The 17242-nt window shown below is 43.9% G+C and overlaps 6 protein-coding genes across 6 annotated transcripts in view; 3 read left to right on the top strand and 3 right to left on the bottom strand.

Annotated features, from left to right (window-relative positions):
- Positions 1 to 510: 510 nt before the first annotated feature.
- On the top strand, positions 511 to 2091 carry C922_03973 (hypothetical protein; the record flags this gene model as incomplete). Its single annotated transcript, XM_008819560.1, has 1 exon — positions 511 to 2091. The coding sequence occupies one exon, from the start codon at positions 511 to 513 to the stop codon at positions 2089 to 2091; it is 1581 nt and encodes a 526-aa protein (XP_008817782.1).
- A 1201-nt stretch (positions 2092 to 3292) lies between these two features.
- On the bottom strand, positions 3293 to 4882 carry C922_03972 (hypothetical protein; the record flags this gene model as incomplete). Its single annotated transcript, XM_008819559.1, has 1 exon — positions 3293 to 4882. One exon carries the CDS (start codon positions 4880 to 4882, stop codon positions 3293 to 3295), a length of 1590 nt encoding a protein of 529 aa, XP_008817781.1.
- A 3487-nt stretch (positions 4883 to 8369) lies between these two features.
- C922_03971 (hypothetical protein) lies at positions 8370 to 12035 on the top strand (the record flags this gene model as incomplete). The annotated part of the gene is made up of 1 exon (XM_008819558.1): positions 8370 to 12035. The coding sequence occupies one exon, from the start codon at positions 8370 to 8372 to the stop codon at positions 12033 to 12035; it is 3666 nt and encodes a 1221-aa protein (XP_008817780.1).
- A 1229-nt stretch (positions 12036 to 13264) lies between these two features.
- Positions 13265 to 13745, top strand: C922_03970 (60S ribosomal protein L44; the record flags this gene model as incomplete). The annotated part of the gene is made up of 2 exons (XM_008819557.1): positions 13265 to 13477; positions 13647 to 13745. 2 exons carry the CDS (start codon positions 13265 to 13267, stop codon positions 13743 to 13745), a joined length of 312 nt encoding a protein of 103 aa, XP_008817779.1.
- A 558-nt stretch (positions 13746 to 14303) lies between these two features.
- C922_03969 (monothiol glutaredoxin) lies at positions 14304 to 15153 on the bottom strand (the record flags this gene model as incomplete). The annotated part of the gene is made up of 3 exons (XM_008819556.1): positions 14304 to 14507; positions 14683 to 14781; positions 14950 to 15153. The coding sequence occupies 3 exons, from the start codon at positions 15151 to 15153 to the stop codon at positions 14304 to 14306; spliced, it is 507 nt and encodes a 168-aa protein (XP_008817778.1).
- A 1482-nt stretch (positions 15154 to 16635) lies between these two features.
- The window catches only part of C922_03968 (hypothetical protein), a gene marked incomplete at both ends in the record, with an annotated part of 1093 nt that continues 486 nt past the window's right edge, over positions 16636 to 17242 (bottom strand). Inside the window, 2 exons of the mRNA XM_008819555.1 lie at positions 16636 to 16831; positions 16885 to 17237. Coding sequence (XP_008817777.1) covers positions 16636 to 16831; positions 16885 to 17237 — 549 coding nt within the window. The remainder of the gene's footprint in view (positions 16832 to 16884; positions 17238 to 17242) is intronic.

The raw sequence follows: 17242 nt of genomic DNA, 5'->3' as shown, positions 1-17242 counted from the left end.
TATATACTACCTACGCCTATTTGTATGCCAGAAAGTCACTGCCTATGTGGACCCATTCGTGCCCCGTAGAGTGCTCACTTAAATTTTCCCCATTTGTTACTCTACGCCGTCTGCGTATTTTGTCTGTACGTTGTTTGTCTTTCACTGGGTTTTCGCTAGCTTGGTTGTCCACCGATTGTTCACTGACTACCCATTGTTGTCTACCCACTTTTTACCGCCTTCCTACCGATTCTTTACTGCCTTCCTACCGACTTCCCACTGACTCCCCTTCGATTTCCCCCCTCGGCGCGCAGCTTCTCGCCCAATTTAGCAGGGTCTAAAAATTGGCGGCATATTATGAGCTTACGCCAAACCCTATATAGGACGCGCCCTCAACACGGCCATTTTTTAGCTGCCACTCGGTTAAGAGGCGCCTCCCGCGCGTGAGCCGCATAGAAGCTGTTCCACCTGGTTACAAGCCACTCCACCTGCCTAAACGCCGCTCTTCCAGTCCCTACTGCCCAACGCAACATGCTGAACAACTGCGGAGAGTCCAAATGCAGGGCCTACGGGCAGCACCTGTGCGACCAGCAAGGGGGAAAGCAGACCAAGCAAAGGGACCCAAACGAGCAGTACTACCAAGTGGCGAGTAACCTCTTCCCCAACGGGGACAGCTCAGAGAGAAGAGAAGGGGCCACCATCGGTGGAGGCAGGATGCTGAGTGGCAGCCCCATGATGAACAGCACCAGCATGATAAGCAGCGGAGACGCGCCCCCCCAGAATGCCAGAATACTCAAACCGCTGGTCCAAGAAAAAATCGTCGAAATTATGAAGCCAGAAATTGAAGAAAAAATAATCGAAGTGCCACAAGTGCAGTATATAGAAAAACTCGTAGAAGTCCCACACGTCATCCTCCAAGAGAAATTAATCCATGTTCCCAAACCAGTGATTCATGAGAGAATCAAAAAGTGTCCCAAGACTATCTTCCAGGAAAAGATCGTGGAAGTTCCACAAATTAAAGTGGTAGACAAAATAGTGGAAGTGCCTCAGTATGTGTATCAGGAGAAAATAATCCAAGTGCCAAAAATCATGGTGCAAGAGAGAATCATTCCAGTACCTAAAAAAGTGATCCAAGAAAAAATCGTCGAAATTCCTCAGATCGAATTAAAACATATAAACATTGAAAAGGTCCAGGAAATCCCAGAATACATCCCAGAAGTGGTCAAGAAAGATATTCCATACACACAGATAGTGGATCGCCCTTTTCACGTCGAAAAAATTGTGGAAGTTCCGCATGTTCAGCATATATACAGAAATATTGTCTCCCCACAGTATAGACACATACCCAAGCCTGTGGAAGTCCCAATGGCACATTATAGGACATTCCCTATTGAAAAGCTCGTCGATAGAAATGTACCTGTCCCGGTTGAACTTCAAATAGTCCAAGAATTCTTATGCCCAAAAATTGAAGCCAGATATAAAGAAATTCCTGTCCCTGTGCATGTGCAACGGATTATTGAACACCCTATTCCTAAGGACGCCATGAATAACCCATTTCTTCTGCCCCTCTACTATCAGGAAGACAATGTCGACACGGCATCGACTAAGGGAAGCTCGAACAATTGCTTCTCTTTCAACTGGAACAATAAACAAAACGCTACAAGAATTAACAAGGGAACGAAGCAACCATCTGTCGAACTGTTACTACATAATGACAAATATCACAATAAGGTCAACACCAATCGGGATGTGCATATGAAAGCCAAATTTGTTCCTCCTTCTGGAAATGTTTACCCAAGTACACACTTAAGAGATGATGACCCCCTAACCGCGCAATCCGCTTATCATTACCCAAATGGTACACAACAGGGTAATGCTTCCCTTCACGGAAATGCCGTCCTAAACCAGCTGTACAAAACGCAACATGTCACCAGTCAGACGGATTACCCTTCCAACTTTAACACTCCCATGATGTCTCCTCAAGATCAAAACAATATGTTTAATGGGAGCAACACCATGGGGTTTACCCACCCAAGTGACAGGGAAGTGGGTATTTCTTACTCTCCCATTTCGGCCCTTGGCCAGGTCTCCCCGCATGGCGAGTTGAACTGATCACCTCGGGGGAGGCACCTCCCCAGAAAGCGGTCTAGCACGGCGATTTAGCAAAATTTACACAATTGAAGTGGGAGTCTACACCGAACAATTCGGGAATGTTCCACTTGGGAGGTGTGTTTTTTTTCCCCAAAGGGGTTCGCTTTTGTCAGAATTGTTTTGTTCCATCTTCGCGGCTTTGTCCAGTTGTTTTTATCCAGCCACTTTTGTTCAGCTGCTTTTATCCAACCGCTTCTGTCCAGCTGCTTTTATCGAGCCGCTTCTGTCCAACCGCTTCCATTTTGCGCCATTTGATTGTTTTCCTTTTCCGTGTACACACCCCTGCGCAGGTACGCACACATATTCTCATTTTTTCGTTCCTTTTTTGAACACCAAGAACGTTTTAATTATTTTTTCGTGAGTCTCCACCGCTCCCTTCTGTCCCCTAACGGGGTAAGGCACTCCCTCACGCTGGCTGTTTGCCGCTACCGCGGAGAGTCGATCGGGCTTGGTCAAGAACAGCTCCACTTCGCCGAGAAAAAATATCATCGCGATTACGAATTGGGTTGCTTTTTCTAAGTTGCGTTGCACGATTAACAAAAAAAAAAAACTCAGCTGTATGTACAGACATGCATATGGACATATATCTATATATAGATGTATTACACATATATGTATATATAAATGTATTACACATATATGTATACATATGCACATACGCATTCACAAATAGGAACGAAAAAGGCAGGACATTCTTACAGGGCAAAGGAAATGGGCAGAACGAAAAATTAATAAGAGACAAAAGGGGGGGCGGGGGCAATGATCATTACAAACTGATCATTAAAAATACGTCTGTGCGCCCTGCGTGTGGAGTGTCAATGTGTAAATGGGCACACTGCATACCTACACGCGCATTCCCCGCGTCCTCTGGGGAAAAAAAAAATAAATAGGTAGTTCAGTAGGTATGGAGCTAGCTATGTAAAGGACGCGGGAAAAAAAAAATAAAAATAAATCGATTTACCAACACTTCAAAATGCTTTACAAATGTATTACTTGTCATGAGAAAAATGTGAAAAAAAAAATTAAGACAAATGTTACGTTTTCATAAATACTTAAAAAATGGGGTAATGAATAGGGGGGGGGAGGGTTCGCAAAAAATTGGGCACGTCAGAGTTGAGTTGCCTTGACCGCCACGCTACTCACCGCTAACACTACGAACCGCTCAATACTCGTGCGCGTTTATTATATCCTTGGGAACCTTGGAGGGCAAATCAAAGCCCTCCGTCTTCATCTCGATGAAGTGCCGGGCGAGAGAGTACTCGAACAAGTCGAGGTAGCCATCCTTGGTGATGTCGGCGAGGTTCCAAATTTTGTGCAGAACAGAGCTGGGTAATTTGCTCTTGATCAGATCAGCCTTCACCTGCTCTCCAGACAGCTTGCCAAAATCGTTGGGTCCCAGTTTGTAAAAATCGTCCGAATATTTCGAAGTGTCAATGGGACTTAACAAATATTTCTGTTTCACCCACATGGGAATCTCTCCAGAGGTCAGCTCCAAAAAGGGAGTCAATTTATTCTCAACGATGGTGCCTTCCTGAGTTTCATATCTGGATTGCTCAATGTTAAAGGATTCTTTTGGGATCATTTCTAACAGTTGTGGTATATGAATATTTAATACTTTATTAATTCGTTCGATTTTTTTTAAGTCCAATTTTGGAATGTTTAACCAGTCAATGTCGTGTAGTTTCTCTCTCATGAATTGTACATTGGGGAAATCACCCAGAGGTAAGTTGTATTCCTTTGCGACTTCTTCGTACACCTTATCTAACGTTTTGATTAGCTTATTCTTAATATAGTTCTTCCTAAAGTAGGGTAACTTTTTCCTCAAGTGGGACAACAAATACATGTGCACCTTCAACGTTCTACACCTTTTAATAAAATCGTTCAACCGAATCATCGTGGAGTTTCTTGGAATCTTGGACAACTCCTTATACAGATCAGAGGCTTCTTCTTCGAAAATATTCCTATTTTCATCATGCATTAACCTTCTATCCCAGAAGGAACCTATATAAACTCTATTAACTTCTGGCGTGTTTATTACAATTCCTAGGGACCACATCAGCGATCCGTATACCCTCATCAGCTGCTGTGTGTTAATCGTATCGGCCTTATTTAGAATAATTCGTATCTTCGAATCTTGTCCTTTTATTGCTTGTATGCATCTTCTAAACTCGTCTGAAATGTCCAATTTGTGCGCGTCAAAGATGAGGAGTATTAAGTCCACCCTCTGAGCAAACCAGTATATAACCTTCTCGAAGTCGTAGCCCCTACTGATTTGCTTTATTCCACTTAGAACCCCTGGTGTATCAATTATCGTTAGAGACTTCAACACATCGCTGCACGTGTTGGAACACTCCAATTTGGAGAGGAAGCTGTTCCCAAAACTTTCCAATTGAGAAAATGGCTTTGTTATATCACTGACAAGGGCATTCCCAGGAATTAGCTGCTCCTTCTCATTATACATCACTGCTACGAACTTATCCGTTGTCGGCTCTGGTCCTATTCTCATTCCGCAATACTCCTTCTCTATGAGGTGCTTTATAAAGGTCGTCTTCCCTGTTGAATACTGACCAAGCAGAAGGATCATCGGCTTGGACAGAAAATCACCGCTCGTTAAGAGCGGCTTGTAAAAATGGTAGTAGTTGAACTCATTCTCCAATTCCAGGATGTACGTTTTGTACAGGGAGTACAGCCCCTCCAGCACGTTGTCGTAGACGACCGTTTCTTCCTCGGTCCTGTACAGCAGCTTTTTCATTCTCCGCTGTTGAGGGGGGTTGGGACGGGGGGGCTTCTCTCCGTGCCTCTAGCCAAAATGAGGCAGCTCAGGGGTTCGCTATATATATGTATATATATATAAATATACTCGTGTGTACCTATGGCAAGCGCCGCACTGCAGCCCAACTACACCGAGTCGAACCGAATCGCTGCTGCGTGCCAAACTCGCTCCTCGGGGGCGCTCACGTCATAATCGCCCCTTTGGCAGGTGTCTCTCGAGTGGCTGCCTCCTCTATCGCACTTTAACGCATGGGGGAGACACTCGCCTGACCTTATTCTCCTATTCCTATTCCGCGCCACAGTTGCTCACTAACCGCTCCTTTGTCACTATTTTGCTTTACTTCTTCTATTACCTTTTTGGGAAGGCAAAATGTACTGCTCTGTGCTGTCGTGTCACCCTCTCACAGAGTGCACCCTCGTCATTTTGGTGCACAACTGGGGAAGGGTCACTATTTCAAGTTTAAAAGTGGGGCAAAACAAAATGGCGAAACTAAAATTTGATATGTTTAGATCATATGTAAGGGGTATGGGTGGGGGTTGGTTGAAACCTGCCCCGTTGCGGGCATTCAAACTTCGCAAATGGCGAAAACTGCGCGAGGCGTTGGCTAAAAGGAGCTGCTTCAACAAATGGATACAAATAAGCGTGATGGGAGGCAAATAATATACATACGGTGCATACTGTACATTCTGTACATGTAAACATTGAAACGCTGCATACCAGCGTGCGCGGGTAACTGCTTGCCTCTCTCTACAAGGGCGATCGCCGCTTCACAAAAGCGCCTCCATTCAATTCAAAAGTGAATTGTTTTTCCTCTTAAAAAATAGTTTTCGCTGCTTAATTTCTCCAAGTTGGTCCAAATTGGGAAAATCGAAAAAAAAAAAAAAAAAAAAACATTGCCACTACGCATGCGCAGTACATAGTGCTATTTTATGTACGTACATAAATTGGAAAACATTTTTCATGTGAACTATGTAAAATTACCCATTGCGGCAAAAATGAATTGCCTCACGCGGCGACGTTTTAACTTTTTAAAATTTTGACGCAGTGCCTTCCTTGGCTAAATTGCAAAGGACGGTATGCCCGGCCGGATGACATAAAGCGGCCCCCAGGAAAAGCTGCTAAATAGGTGTTCTCTCCATGAAATCTCCTCACTTCTCGTTGCAAAAAAAAAAAAAAAATCGCAAATTTTTTAAGAGCCACTTTGAGAAAAATTGCCACTTGCTCCTTCTAAAAATGCGTGCCTCCACCGCAGGGGAAAGAAATGCATCAACAAAGGTATGCCAAAATGTATGCGCAGATAGTATGCCCCATTTGTATAACGAACGAAGTGGGCACGTGCCAGTTTGCATCGCTGAATTCTCCCCGTATGCCAGATCAACACGTTGTCATTTTAAAGCACTTGTTGCCCTTCCCCCATTTTGAAAACATCACCTCTCAGGCGAGACATTATACGGCTGCGCACTTCGCCCAAGTGGCCTATTAATTATCGCAATATAATAATTCCAGCTGAACGTTCCCCAAAAATTTTTTTCTCAACTCCGACAGTGGTTCAATTGCCAACTGGTGGAGGGGAATACATACACCTATGCGTCGTGCTGAAGCGAAATGAAAAACAAATACCTGGGAAAGAAACACCACCCACGCATTGTAGCGAGGCCAGCCAAATAAAACAAGGCTAAAAATAGCCAAGTGGTTAGGAACAAATGGGGGGTGTCACTACCACGACAATGCGGGCACCTCCTACAGGCGCAAACAGTGAACCAAACAGATTGTGCCACCTTTTTTAGGATAAAAAAGAAATGAAAAAATGGTACATTACAACTGCATCTACTGTTCCATTTGTAGATTCACAATTTGGCAAGAAGGCCAATATAAATACAGCCAGATTGTATTCCTTTTTGCCATTTTTGGGGTAACTTTCTTCATCCCATTTGGAGGTAAAAAAAAAGCTCCGTCGCAAGTTTATACACACTGGTGCAGCACATGTTGTGGTTTCTCCCCGCGCGGGGGGTGTCCGGTTACAAACTGCAACTAGGAACCCAGTTTACAATAAAATCGCGCATCAGAAAAAATGGAAAACTCCTAAGCAATACAGACGCACATTCTCACAAATGATTACCACTTGAGTATTCTCCTCTTCCATTTTTCCAAATTAATTTCGATTCAAAATTGCCTCAACACGCAGGCGTAATTATTCCCAAAATTGGCATAGCTAAGGAGCTAGATAGCTATTTTTTTTTTTTTTTTTTTTTTTCATAAAAAAAGTGAAAATTGTAAATGCGCTTATTCTCCCCATGGTATATCTACCAAAACGCACAGAGTGGTCTTTACGCGAAGAAATACATGCTAGATTTTGTTGCGCCTTACAATGAGCTGAGTAGACTACTTCCCACAACACATCACGCAGGAAGGTTTTAAAAAAGTGTGCTCCTTTGTTCTAACTCTCTTTTTATGGAACCATATAAACGGGCTACGCGGACTGGCCTCATCATGTTCTGTCCTCAAATTTGCACCAACCGGGTTGTTGTTCCTCCTCATTGCTCATTTATTAAATGAGGAGAAAAAAAACTTCATTGCCATTTTGGCGTGAGGAGTATGCTTTTCCCCCGTGTACATAAAAACGCGTGCGTGCATGGGTATGTTACCCCACTCATTGTTCTTAAAACGAACGAGTAACAAATTCAACTCAAGAAAGGTTCTCCCCAGTTTGCATCGAACTGTGACACCCCTGCAAGTGGGTCCCCCCGCTCTGCATTTTAGCCGCCGAAAGGAGCCCTCACAAAATCACACAAACGGCGGAAATTTAACGAAGCGGGAGGGCCATACACTTTTGGCAGCTCTACATGCACATCATCAGCCCAGTGGAACAGGGGTAGCCATACAAAAAAAGAAAAAAAATAAATAAAAATAAAGCAAAACAGATTATAACATAACACAACACAATATGACATAACAAACGATGAGCGCACCGCGCGAATTGCCAAACTATTCCACCACAATCGTCGCCCCAAACGATTGCATTTTTCGGCCAAGTTAAAACGAAAATTCGGAAAAAAAATGTGCAAAATAGTATGTGACAAAGGGGAGGCAGAGAAGCAACGTTCGTGCGATCAAGCTGGAACAAACTAGGTCGCACCCTTAACCAACGCTGCTAAAACGTGTGGGGAGGCCTCCACGTATGGGACGAAAAAGGTGGTCGTTTCTCAGCCAAGGGGCAGGCGTAATTGTAACCGTACTTTCAACCAAGCTTGTTTCGTTATCTGTCGATACCACCCCTCTACATTAGAAATTCGTTTCCCTGTTTCCATACCCATTTGGTAGTGAAAGAAGACCCACCTCACATAGCACCTTCGTTTGGGAAATTCACGCTCAAGGGAAGGTCACAACCTGAGCAGCTTTTCCTCTGTACTGCTCACATCATGGACGCTCTCTTACAGAAAGGAGAAAAAACTAAAATGAACGAAATATGCAAAAGCTTTCGAAATATGTCTGCCATAAGGTCATCATCGGCAAGGAGAAGCGTAACTGTCACAGGCTCATCGTCACAGCGGTAGGACCCTCCATAATTCCCACCACCCCAAAATGCATCACGCGCAGAAAGAGCGGCCCCACCCCAACAGACCGCAAAGCCTATAGCTTGCTCAGAGATTACATGGTGGAAAGATATCACGAAAGTAGACAAAAGAGCCCCCTTTACGACCGCAATGAAAGCATCAACTTTATCGAGACTAGTAATCCCGGAAGGAGGGAAATTTTGCACCATCGGAAGGATGTCGTAGACATTGTTCACATCGACCGGAACATATTCACCTCGCTGAAAAATGTCCTTTCCCTAATTGATAGGATAAATACTCGAGTGGTGCAAAATGGATTAGCGGCCAGTACACAAATTCGCACCCCCTCCAGTAATGGGATGCTGCAAACCAGAGCAGTCATAAATGAGAAGGAGTACCTCTTCTGTGTAGAAGTGGGAGAAGATAGCACAGACGAAAGCGCACATCTGAGGAGAAACTCCTGTCCAGAGAAATTCCCCCCTTGTGATGATGAAGATCTTGCTCATTTGAAAAGAGAAATTCAAGGCCTCGATTTTTTCGCCTTATCTTCTCTACTCCGCGTATACCAGAAAATCGTCAGAAAGAAATATGACCCTCATGAGGGTAACCTTTCCAGAGCACCTTTCCCATTTAACAGGGTGGAAAATTTCATCCTTAAAACGTTATGCTCTCACATTGACAATCTGCTTCAACGAAAGAACAACAGAAAAGGTGAAACGGTGGAGAACAATCTCCAAGAAACTCCAAGCGGCAAGGCCCCCTTCCGTGCCATATACTGGGAAGTATTAAACATTTTACAAAGTCTTACACACAACAAAGGGGAATACATAGACGTCATAAATCGAGTGCTATATGCACAGTTTAAAATTGTGGACAAACACAGACATCATTATAACTATGCCTTCTCGGTTGCTCTCCTTCCTGTGATTAATGAAGTACTCCTATATCAGTCAACTCGGTTAGGGTCACCTCCAACAGGGGAAGGAGACTTCCATCACCCTGCGTTCTTTGCAACCATAGGTGGGAACCCGCTTCATATGCAGAAGGAGGCCTTTACGTGGGGATACATCGAGGAGAACTACCAAAAAGGAGAGCTATCTGTGTATAGAAGTGGCTCCCCAATGGGTGATGAACAGAGTAGAAATATAGACACCCCGCAAAACAGTGCAGATCTCATTTGTCCCCCCATCGAGACAGTCCAAAAAGAGTCTAACCCCCCTGCAGATGTTGCCAAATTCTCCTACTTGCAACAGTACAGCATCACCCTGCTCAGCATAATTGCCAAAAAGATTAAGTACATGGAAAAGAGGAACCATGTTCATGACTTAGGGATCATACTCGAGGGTATCAACACCTTGCTGCATGTGAGAAGCAGCTCTGGGGAAGAAATCTCCAGCTTGATAAATCGGAGGGTCGAATTTTTAAAGGACGTCATCTCGAAGGATAAAGACCACCCCACGGGCGTTAGCCAAAATGTGTATCTCCTTGTCTTTCTTGACTTCATTTTTAACTTCTTAAAAAATGTAAAATTTCGTCCCAAGTCGTCCATCCCTAGGATGACAAAAAAGGGGGAATATCTTGGGGACCACTTTCTTAAAATTCTCTGCCTGTGTAGCAGCATTAGGCAGATACTAACGAGTGGGATAAGACGTAATGACAGCAGGAAAGGTCACCACCAGCGTGGCCCCTCTGTTGTGTGCACCAATGATGCGCCGCTCTATGCAGACCAAGCCTCGAAACTAATCAGTAGGGTAAATAAAAATATCGGTCTTCTGATCAGCGAGGTAATTTTAAATGCCCCCAATTATGGTTCGCCCACCCGTTTGGAAAGCAGCCATCTGCCCAACGCCTACATGGCTTACCTACTCAATGACGTCTACCTGCAGAGCAACAGTCAAGTGAAAAAAATGACTCTTTCGCATTTTGTGAAGAAGAAGGAATCGTCACATTGGGGTAGTCAACCAGGTGAGAGGCAAATTTACCTGGAATATATCACCCTCCACAATTTTGTGAAAATATTCAAAGGGGACATTAACCAGGCGGAAGGGAAACGCGCGGAAAGGAGAGACGCGGAAAGGAAAGACACAGAAACGGAAATCGAAAACTCTGTTGAGAAGGTTTTCCCCTTCTTTCGCACCTTCCTGGAGAACTGCACAAATATGCATAGAGGCCAAAATGACGCTACAGAAATGTCGCGTGACCACCAGATGAAGCAACTCCTGCATGGGATAAACAAACTCTGCTACTTCTACGCGCTGTGCAAAAGGCACATCACGAATGCCAATTTCGTGGCCCTTGCAAATTGTAACTTCTACTTTGCATTTTCGATAATTAATTGTCACATCGAAAAATGCCTGAACAGGTCAGGACTTTTTTTCCCTCATTTTGTCAACATGTGTGTGCAAAAGATATCCGTCATTGTGGGCACTCTGAAATGTTTCGGCCTACCAGCGGAGGAGGACTTGGCCAACTGCCTCTCCAAATTTATCACGCTGACGCATCTGTGCATGACTGAAGAGAACAGGAAGAGTCTCCTTCTTTATGTGTTGCCCTATGTGGAGCGCTCCAGAAAAGACGTTGACAAGTTGGAACAACTCTTAATGGATACCCAAGTGCCATCACTCAGTGGCGAAGAAGGGAAGGATGAATGTACCCCCGCAGGGGAGAGCAAAAGTTCTTGTGAAGATGCTCAGCAGACAAGCGAGGTTTACTGTGGAAAAAAACCGTCTAGTTGCACCCACATTGAAAAGAGCCAATCTGATGACACCCCCTTACGCACCCATCAAAACTTGCACCAGATGGAAAAACGCATCGCAGAGGTACTATCCACATTCGAGGAAAAACAAATTTCCCCCATCGAGAGTAAGAAAATGTACGAACTGCTAAACGAACTGCTACAGGAACTGCGGCAGGAGCATGTCAGGGGGAGTTTCCTACTTAGGAAGGAAAACCAGATCCTGAGAAACAAGTTAAATTACATCTTGCTCAATTTTGACTCGTTTATTAAGACACATATTACCGAAGTAGTTACGCAGCAGGAGTGGCTCTTTACCCATCATGATGACGAGGGGGAATTAGCTCAGACAGGAAAAGGTTGCCTGCGTGTTGCACTCCATCCCGCGGTTCACATGCGTGGAGAAGCCACCACAGAGGGAGACAACAACTCCATTGGGGGGGTACCCGAAAAAGATGTTGACGAGACTGCTCCGGGAGACGATCATCCACATGGACAAGCCAAACTAGGACTCCACTTCGACTACGGACACGTCAGTGCGAAGAATGAATATTTTCGACAGCTACAAAAATACGAACGGGAAGATTACCAAAAAATTAACAACGTTCTGATAAACATGTACCTGTGCAATCCGTACATATGCTCCAAGAGTAAAGATGTTGTCCTATCCAGTGGTAAATCTCAAAAAAGAGTAATCATTTTGCCACAGGACACGTATCGGAACATACACAAGTTGTTCGTTGCCGGGAAGGGCGACGAGGGGCTGAAACTGATGAGGCGTGTCCACAGTTCGGTCCACCTATTCTTCATCCGGGTGAAGTTTTTTTTCAGCAGGTTGAGTTAATGAGACGCACACATAGACGGTACTAGTTCGCAAACGGCATACCTGTGGTGCCTCTTCCCCACCCCACCCCTCGCTTCTTCTTTCGTGAACTCCTCATTGTGCGCATATACATGCAAATGTTTATCAACCGCTCATTCATATGTACCATATTATAATTGTTTTTACGGGTGTGTTGTTTCCTTTTCCTTTCCCTTTTTTTTTTTTTTTTTTTTTTGTTCCTTCGGAAAACTCTACAGACCGAGCAGCCAAAACTGGTAAGCATATTTGTTTTGTTCACCTGGGGGAGGAAGCACACCCTACCACATGCGAAATATAGAAGGGAAAATATTCGCATAAGTACATCCTTTCATATGTACGTGCGGATACGATTCGCAGTGAGATACCCTGAAGGGGGGAAAAAAAAAAGTTCGCCACGAAAAGGCTGCTTCCCCCCCTTGTGTCATCAGAAGTGCCCATATTTTCCAACTTCCCCATATTCCTCCTCCCATTTCGGGCGAAGGCTAAATTTTGTGAAGCACAAATGAGAGCAAAATTATTCGGGAAAAATATTCAAAATGGCTTTTATAAAGGGTTTGCACAAAATGGCAAGTTAAATTCGCTTCAATTGCAATACAGTTTTTTCTCCTCCAATTGGGGCCATCTTGTCGCGTTCCGAGTGTTTGGGCGGATGGGCGCCACTTTGATCCCCATGGATAAAGCAGCCGCCCGTTGGCTTAAACGGCCCCAGGCAAAAATGAATAGGCGCAAAGTGCTACATTGCCTTTAAGCGCCGAGTGCCTGCGCGAGCATAACGTATTGCCGTAGAATATTTTTCACGCTACGGTCGTATGAAGTCAAAATTGTTCAGCATTTTAACTGGGCATATCACAGAAACCATATGGCTGTCGCTCCTATTCTCTTTCCTTTTTAACTTTTTCGCAATTTTTTTCCCCATTTTGCGCTGCGCTTTTGACCAAGCGAAAAAAATGCAGCGCCGGTAAATTTTGCAACTCCCCAAAAATTTGCAGCAGTAGTTAATTCAACCCAGTAATATATTTCCCGCTTTTTTCTTTTGTTTTTTCTTTCTTTTTTTACCATTTCGCCAACTGTCGCGAATTTAAGGCGCAGTGGAAACGTGAAGCATTGTGTATCCTCACATTGTGACGCAGTCACGAAGCCACATAGCTGAATAGCTACTTCATAGTTACTTCCTAGTTACATTTCTACCTCGCCCGAACCATCTGCGCAAAATGGTGAACGTCCCCAAAACGAGGAAAACCTACTGCAGCAACAAATGCAAGAAGCATACCATGCACAAGGTCAGTCAGTACAAAAAGGGAAAGGAACGATTGTCGGCCTTGGGAAGAAGAAGATACGACATGAAGCAGAAGGGATTCGGAGGCCAAACTAAGCCCGTTTTTAAGAAGAAGGCCAAAACTACCAAAAAGATCGTTCTCAAATTGGTAAGCAGTAGGGGGAGGGAAGCCTTAATCGCCTAGCCTTTACCCCAAAAGATTATGTGATCCGTGCTTGCTTCTCCACTGCACCGCGGCACACCAGCGTTATTGTACCCATACCACCAAGGGGTATATATCAATGTGTTTATTTTATTTTATTTTTTTCCCGATGCAGGAATGCACAAAATGCAAGAAGAAACGATTTCAAACTCTTAAGAGGTGCAAAACGTTTGAGATGGGAGCCGATAAGAAGAAAAAGGGAGCCGTTTATTAAGGTCCCCACCCCTGTATATTGCTGTCTCCTCCAAAGGAGAAAACTCCTTTTTCATTAAGTGTTACAAATCAAATCACCCTGTTCGGGACTCTCATTCATTAGGTGGTGCTGCATCGCGTGTTTGGTGCAAACAGAGGCGCAGTTGTAAAGCTGAATAGGTCCGCTCATATGCTCGCTCGGGGGTGCGCAAGTATACCCATGCGAGTATGCGCATATATGCAATGCTTATATTATATGCACATATTCCCGCTGTGCGACGTGTGCGTTCGTGCCCCTTGCATGTGCGGAGTGATAATCCGCACGGAACATTTTTCGAAAAACTTCCTTAAAATGTAAGAAACGAACTGCTAAATTTATCCGTGTTTACCAAGGGTGGCAGACACTAAATAGGCATTCGCCCCCCTCCCGCCGCAGTGCAACCGCATGCACATGCCGCCTGGGTGTCCCCATTTCGAAGGATGCGCACATCTCCAATTGTAACGACAAAAAAACAGCGCTATTCCTGTGCGTATCCCATTTATGCAGCAACCAGGAGAAGCAGGGAAAGTCTCAAAGGCCTCACTTGACCATCCCCTGTAGCTCTCCACTGGCGTACAAATCTGAGATGATGTCGTAACCACCGATGAAGGTGTTATTTATGTATAAGTGGGGGATGTAGGGCCAATTGCTGTAAATCTTTATCGCCTCGCGCAAGTCGTTGTTTTTCATTACGTCGATGTATACGTAGTCCTTTACGTTCATATTATTCAGTATGTGGACCACCTGCGCAGGGGAAAAGGAAAAAAAAAAGGTTAGCCACTGCACAAAATGGGCATATTAAAATGTGCATCTCCTGGGTGTAAATTAGTCCAAAAAAGAAAAATGTAAGTTTCTCAGACGTGGGAAAAACTGGACTTAAATAGGAAAAACTATCCCATGGCAGATATATAAATCTCACCTTTGCGCTAAACCCGCACTGGGGAGTTTCCGGGGTTCCCTTCATAAACAGCACAATTTTCTCCTTCTCAAGGATTTCCTTAATTTTCCCCTTCAGAGTCTACGAAGTGTGAGCAAAAAAGGTTAAAAACAGACAGGTGTCACTTAGCACAGAGGGAAACTGCTTGGAAGCAATAAAATGTGCTTACATAAGAAACGATGTATCATTTTTAAAGATGAAAATTGCACCATCTCATAGGTACCATCTCAATTCCCTCCCTCTTTTAACCTGGTACACGTCCGATTTTTCAAAGTCTTTAAAGTCGTCCGAGCCGCTGCTTATCTTCTTCTCGGGTCCTCCATTTTGCTTATCTTGAGGGGAAGTACTGAAGTTCGCTTTCGAAACCTGATTGCAAGAAAGGAACTTTAGGTTTCTCCTCACTATGTTTCGATTCATGCGAAGGAGGATCTTACAACTGTTTCTTACCATCATTGTAGAAAAAAGATAAAAAAAAAAAAATTATGCACAGGTCAGGTTTCCTTGCCTAGAACTACGTACAAAACAGCTAATTTACATTATTTAAAAAAAAAAATTATTTCATGTTCATAATTTTTTTTATGCCAAGTGACTTTATTTCAATTCGCTGTATTGTATGTTTCTCTTTTTTTTTGTTTTTTTCCTTTTCCCCCAACTAGCAGAACTGGAACAGTTGCCATGGCACAGTGAAGTAGCTTACATCACCACGGCGCCACAATTCGATGATACGTTAATTTGTTTCTATAAAACAGCTCACCATTTTGTTGTTTCTAAAATTTAACGACGGTGCCATTCAATGTGGCGCAACATTCGCATCTCCAATTTGTGTGCATAGTTTATCGCACCTGAACAAGGTATGCCAAGTGGTGAGGAAAAAAAAAAAAAAAAAACTTTCTGCGTTAACACATATCAGTTAATTTGCCACCATTTTGGTTAGCTGGTTGATTTCCCTTGGGGAAAAAATATGTCTTCACCCTTTTCCGTCCTTTCCCCCTTGTATATAGCAACTTCTCAACTAAGGCAAAAATATGCGACAACGACATATGCCTGTTTCCCCGTCATCACCGCTGCTTAACATTTAATGGACACCACTAGAACAAGCAGTGAAGACACAAACGCAGTTGCGCTATCACCTGGTTACCATTTCTTTTCCCTGTGCTTCGCACAAAAGCTGGGCGCGGTTTGGACACACCTTGCGGTTGTTTAAAGCTACAAAATTTTCGCTAAGACAAACTGTGAGAAAGGTGTGAAAGTGTTTTACGCACATGTATGCCTTTATACACAACAACAAATTAGTGGTTGTGTCATAAGGGAAAAATTCCCTCCCTCCGAATTATTATGCCCGCTTTTTTCTCTGACCCCCGTTCGTGCCCAAAGAACAGACGTCGCGCCCCGTTTACCAGGGAGAAAATTTAACTCGCCTTTTCTGAGTTTGCAATTTTTTGAATTTCCCAGAATATCGGTTCTTTCTTTAACTTGTTAAAAAAAAAAATACATTCTCAAAATTTAAGTTCTCCACGTTCAGCAGTATATATAACACATACGAAAAAAAGAAAAAAGAAAAAATATACGTCAAAAAAGGGTCAGTCAAAAAGGGAAAATTAATATAAATGTTTTTTTGTTTTTTCTGTTTTTTTTTTGTTTTTTCTGTTTTTTTTTGTTTTTTCTGTTTTTTTTTGTTTTTTTCGCTTTGTTTTTGTCACGATAAGTGTTTAAAAATACTCATATCGTGTTTTCTAGAAATGCACAACTGATTCTGCGTAAGGGCTGTTACTTATTACGCTTTACACACACGTGCATACAGTTACATGTAAACAGCAGGAAACATTCATAAGAAGGGGGAAAAAATCATGTACCTACGGGCAAGTATTTTTGTGCATCTACAAAAACACTTAATATGCACCGTGAAAGACGCCGAAAAAAATGGATGCCAGCTACTTAATTGAATAATGCTAGGACTAGCAATATTACTACCCCTAATGAATTACTCACAACGTTAAATATGCCAGCGCACTTCTCCATTTTACAAATTTCTACCTCAAGGTCATCCAGAGTAAGTTCCTCTGGTTTCTTGTTAGATGCACTAACTTTTCTTCGAACTCTTACACCCTGTCCACAGCTTACACTGCATACACTCCATTCGGTGGTAAGGTTAGATTTCACTCTGTCTAGGTAATCTTTCACAACCTTTTCATCTGGGGCATTATCACCTCCCGCATTTCCTGCTCCTTCTCCTGCGTTTCTTGCTGCTCCTCCTGGCTTTTGTGCTGGTCCTCCTGGCTTTTGTGCTGGTCCTCCTGGGTTTTGTGCTGGTCCACCTGGGTTTTGTGCTGGTCCACCTGGATTTTGTGCTGGTGGTGCTGGGCCCCCTGCTGGTGGTGCTGCGTCCCCTGCTGGTGGTGCTGGGCCCCCTGCTGGTGGTGCTGCGTCCCCTGCTGGTGGTGCTGCGTCCCCTGCTGGTGGTGCTGCGTCCCCTGCTGGTGGTGCTGGGCCCCCTGCTGGTGGTGCTGGGCCCCCTGCTGGTGGTGCTGCGTCCCCTGCTGGT

Source organism: Plasmodium inui (assembly GCF_000524495.1).
Source record: "Plasmodium inui San Antonio 1 unplaced genomic scaffold supercont1.18, whole genome shotgun sequence".
Classification (NCBI taxonomy): domain Eukaryota; phylum Apicomplexa; class Aconoidasida; order Haemosporida; family Plasmodiidae; genus Plasmodium; species Plasmodium inui.
The sequence above is the reverse complement of the archived record's forward strand: the minus strand, read 5'-3'. Positions and strand labels throughout refer to the sequence as shown.